Here is a 5,497-nt window from a genome sequence, read left to right on the forward strand (position 1 = left end):
AAGGGACCATATTGTTGAGTGTGTACCTGGACCATAGTGTTGTGTTACGTCTTCTTTATTATTAAAAGTTGATACCTACTCGAATATATACGAGTGAAATATCCATTTATGTTGGTCTTTAAATTCCGTTTTCTAACAAGATAAATATCTCAATCAAAGAAAATTTTGTTTATTGTTTGGAGTCTATTCTTTTAATAGATTACATACTTCTTAATTATCAAAAGATCAAAAGTTTACAATATATATAATTAAATCTCAAAGTGAGCAAGCCGTCCAACAAATTGGAGATAACTGGTCGCTCTCGTACGACTGATGCGTAACTTAATTAAATTCTGAGTTTACTGTCTCAAAATTGCCCTAGAGATGTGATCCTCTAAACCCTGAACTAAAGTTATAATTACATAAACGATGGAGTTAAAGAAAATAACATCAACTAGTGCATGACGATATGTCTCACCAGTCACCACCATTCACGAAGCATGATCATATTCATAGGTCTAGGTGCCACAACATACTCTCCCCTCTTTCGAAAGCATATCGTCTAAGAAATAATTTTCTTATTTTAATATAAATGTCATTTTAGATTTTAATATGAAAATTGATACAAATATTTCATTTATCTTTTAAATTTGAAGAAGAATGTCAAACTTCAATTTAAATTAAAGAGATAAGAAATAAATTTTTAATATGTTCTTTTTTTTTGAACGTGTGTGAAAAATGTCAAAATCATATTTATTAGTAAACAGTAAGTAGGATATATATAAAAGTACAGCATCTTCTTAACTGCCATTGTAGTAACACCGCAAAAGTATACTGTTACACAATATGTCTATGCTTTGTTTGTGATGTGATGGCAAAAAAAATCTTTTTAAGGGACATGCATGTCATCCGTGGAATTAGATGATTTCAGCGAAGTTCTAATACTCATATGCTAAATCCAGAAAACAACATTTTGCATTGAAAATATAATAAATATAGAAATCTTATATCCGATTGATAAGCTGGACAACAAAAACAGTAAGCTGTTATGGGAGTGCAAAATTATAAGAAAACGGTACATGAAAGTTGTAGCTGAGAGTACTGTTTGTAGTAAATTTTTTGGTAACGTTTGTACGATTAATAAATTTTTAAATTGTTACCAATCATTATCGTTATGGTTGTTGTATGTTACGATGTGATCAAACATTTATGCATAATTCAATAACTCAAACCTTCGGACATAGAATCGAAGATGTCATTTTTTTTTTTTTTGTTTACCGTGATGATATGATTGGTGCCATTAATGCAGATTATCGTATTCTAGTGTTTTTATAATACACTGGAAAAAAAATGCTCAACTTATTCCGAAGTAATTTTTTTTTTTTTTTAATTACTTCGAGTCTCATTTTCCACATGATTAGTCGTTTTTACAACATGTTCGTAAAGATGAGAATTAATTGCGAAAAAGTAGACACAAAAACATAGTGGAGCCTATGAGACCAAACATTTAGTACCCGAACCCACATGGACTAACATGTAAAATTTCCCTTTGTAATTTATTAGAATGGTCATTTTCTTTAATAATCTTGTATTTTGTATATATAAATTATAAAACACACACACACATATTTATATATTCTTGTATTCACACATATTTATATATTCTTGTATTCACACATACAAGAAACGCTTTCTTCAATTAAATGTGCATTATTGATATAAAAAGTAGATACGTGTGCATGCATTATTTTAGAAAATCATATTAGTTAATGTTTTCGTTATAGTTTATACATTTGTGGTGGATAGATCATAGAATGATATATACTGTACTTATGGTTCTCTGATCCACATATCATTCACTATGACTCTATGTAAGTATCAGTGTGATTAATCTCTTGTCGGATGATTGATATCGATTAGAGTAAATGTTTGGCGATATAACAGACATGTTTTGTTTGCAAGTTTTTACCATATATACTTGTCAGTGATATTATTAATGTTTTGAAACCCGATCCGGACACTGAACGAGATAGGTCGTCGGGTCACTGGTCATTGGGTCAACCGGGGTCAACTTGGGGTCAATATATCAATAACATATAGTATATGTATAACTATATTGCTTATAAAAATCATCTTATCTAATAAAGTCTTCATTCCAAATGTTACTATATTTGCTCGATCGCTCAATGCAATAGCATATAACAAGTTAATATCTAAAAAAATGTGAATTATCTATTGTTTATATGTTTGACACTTTACTACATTTGTATGTATATGTGTATTGTGTCGTATAGAAAAAAAGTTATATTTAATTTACTTTAAAAGAATATCTAAATGTTTTCTCATAATAATAACAAGAATACGTTCACACACCGATAATTATATTTATTTTATCGACTGTTACATACTTGTCGGATCTTTATTGATAATGTTATTGGACAACAAGATATCTAAAATTTTGATCTTTATGGACCCGAGGGCAGCATGTATGTAGCACGAGACATGATGGTGACACGTGACATAGTCCATGTTCCAACACAGAGTTTTCAAAAAAAAAAAAAAAAAAGACATAGTCCATGTTTTTGAAAATTTTATAAATTAATAAGTACCAATCAATAAAGAACCAATCGATTTCTTTAAATAAGTTATGTGAATAATGACACAATAAAACATATATACATTTTAATCACCGGATTCTTATAAATTTTGCTAGGTCTGGTCATAAAATCTGAATCTAAAATTCGGAAGGAAAAAAAAATCAGATGAAAATCAAATCAAAACTGAGAAAATAACATATCCGAATTGATATCTAATAAATATCTGAATATAACATATAAGAAACAATTTTATATCTGATAGATATACTGCATATATGGTTGTACTTCCCATATCTTGATTCTCGATAGAAAGGTTTCTTAATCACTTTCAAATTTGCTTGATCGCTCAATGCAATAGCATATAACAAGTTAATATCTAAAAAAAATGTGGATTAAAATTTATATATGTTTTGTTGTGTCATTATTCACCCAAATTTTCTGAATTTCCCTTTTTTAACTTTTTGAAAAATATGTGTTTTTATAATTTTTTTTTCTGTTAGACTACATATTTCATAAAAAATACTAAACTCTAAGAAAAAGTAGAACAAAAAAAAACCAAACATAATGTATAAAATTGTGTGTTTAAAATCTAAAGAAATGACAAATCTAAAATATTTAAAGGAAAATGGTAAAAACTGTAAATTCCAATGAAAAAAATCCCTATCTAACAATTAACTCTTTTAATAATCACTTTAAAATAAAATTATATTTAATAAATGAATATTGTTTTAGACTGTGTAAGGGCTGTTATTGGAGAAGTGATTTCTAAATCCATATAGAATTGTAAATTATGAAAATAAAAACATATAGATTTTGAAATAACACGTTTTATCCTTGGATTTGAATCATTCTATTTTATATTTTCAAATTCATTCAAATCCATTTAAAACATAATATGAAATTTAATTTTTGAATTTAATGTTAAAATTATATTCAAAAGAAAATAGCGTTGTTACAACTTGTGCTTCTTGTGGTTAAAATATATAAGGATGAGATTAAATTGTTAAGATTAAAATCTTGAGGCCTGTGTCATATCGTCGATCCCCCATGAGGAAAAGGGATAAGAATCGGTCCCTCATTTGTCTATCGACCATGGAGACTATCCGATCAACGTCATTTGGAGTGTGGTCATGTCGTTTGAGATTCCTTTCCCGCCAGATTTTGTAGATAACCGTTTAAAAGAGGTAACGAACCATGAAACTCTCTAGATAGTCTTGCCAGTGTCCGAAGATTGAGGTGAGAAGTGATTGCCAGTTCGGGGAAAAATTTGTTGAGGATGGGACGTGTTGTAGTGCCCAAAACTGCAGACCCAAAACTGCAAGAAAAGAAGAGGTGGTTCCTTATTTCCCAAGCATTATTACAAAGAATGCACGTCGCTGATGCTTCCGTGTTCCATTTGATCACGTGGTCGCCAGTTGGGAGTCTGTCTTGCACCGTAAGCCAGACGTAAAAAGAAAACTTTGGCGCGGCAAGTGGAAACCACATCCCGTTATACCAAATCACAGGACTTGCATGTATACATGTGTGATTCCATGTACCCCTTGTAGAGAACTTAGAGTGGTAGGTATTATTCTTCCCCTTCCATAAAACCACATCATCTTCCTCATTACGACTCTGTCTTTTAGCATATAGAGTGTTTTTTATCTTGTTTAGAGAAACCGCTCTGTGGCGACGCCGCCGGCGAGCATCCCATGCCTCAGCCATTGTCATGCTTTTACTGATACCCATGTCAATAAAGCCCCTGTCTCCCACAGTATCCACCAAACGTCCCAGTCTGACCAGTCATCAAACCAAAAAGATGTAGTTCTACCATTATGTACCTCTGCTTTACTCCGAGACTTTTCTGCAGGTCTGTATTTGAGGAGCTTTCTCCACATCCAATAACTAGGAGTTGTGGAGTCTTAACCTGAAAAAAGGACTCATACTTGAGCAAGTTAGACGCAGACCATTGCACCCACAAGGAGTTCGCATTAGAGACCAAACACCAACCCACCCCCCCTCTCGCTTTGGTGTACACACCGTGTCCCAAGCGAGCTTTGCTTTGTGAGGCTTAGGACCAGACAAGAGAAAAGCAGAAAATATTTTGTCAATCTCTCTAATGCATTCATGCGAAAGCCAAAAAGCAGAGAGCCAAAAGTTGCAAATATTCCAAAGAACCAAACTGATTAAATTTAGGCGACTTGCATATGAGAGGAAACAATTTGTCCAGGAGGCAATGTGTTTCTTGATCTGTTCAAGTAAGGGTAGATAGTCCACAACCGAGAGTCTTTTAGTTACAAGGGGAAGTCCCAAGTACCGGACCGGCAACTGTCCAATGTCAAAGTGTCTTTGATGATTTGGTAATCTGCAACCGGGACACCAGTTAAAGAAACAGTCAAACTAGTACGCAAACTAGAGTACGTCGAGAAAGCATCAAAAACCTGGAAAATGCCATCAATTGATCTTATCTTCCCATCCGTTAAGACCATAAGGTCATCAGCAAAGCTTAAGTGCATCAAACTGAGGTTCTGACAACCTGGATGATAGCCAAATTGGTGTGAAGCAGCCGCCCTGTCCAGCGTTTTGGAGAGAACATCCATACTAAAAGAGGCAGTAGTGACACAGAGCATCACCCAGTGAATAAATTCAGTGGGAAAATCCATAGCTAACAAAGTTTTCTCCAGGAATGACCATTGGACATAATCAAAAGCCTTCGAGATGTCGATTTTAATGGCACAACGACCGGAGACCGATTCCTTATGGTAGTCTTCGACTAACTCCGTTACAAGTAACACATTCTCAATCAATAGCCGATCCTTCACAAAAGCAGATTGGTTCGCTGCTATGAACTTAGGGAGTATCAATTTAAGTCTATTAGCGATGACCTTGGAGATAACCTTATAGAGAACATTACAACAAGAGATGGGCCTATAATCTTTCAT

The 5,497-nt window shown here is 33.1% G+C and overlaps 1 protein-coding gene across 1 annotated transcript; it reads right to left on the bottom strand.

The window, feature by feature from the left end:
• Positions 1 to 3,704: 3,704 nt before the first annotated feature.
• On the bottom strand, positions 3,705 to 5,497 carry LOC147937312 (uncharacterized). The gene is made up of 4 exons (XM_087468740.1): positions 4,854 to 5,497; positions 4,596 to 4,671; positions 4,397 to 4,482; positions 3,705 to 4,350 (listed from the first exon to the last, which is right to left on the bottom strand). The coding sequence occupies exons 1-4, from the start codon at positions 5,495 to 5,497 to the stop codon at positions 3,705 to 3,707; spliced, it is 1,452 nt and encodes a 483-aa protein (XP_087324866.1).

This window comes from Camelina sativa, chromosome 10 (assembly GCF_030686135.1).
Source record: "Camelina sativa cultivar CO46 ecotype springtype chromosome 10, ASM3068613v1".
Lineage (NCBI taxonomy): Eukaryota > Viridiplantae > Streptophyta > Magnoliopsida > Brassicales > Brassicaceae > Camelina > Camelina sativa.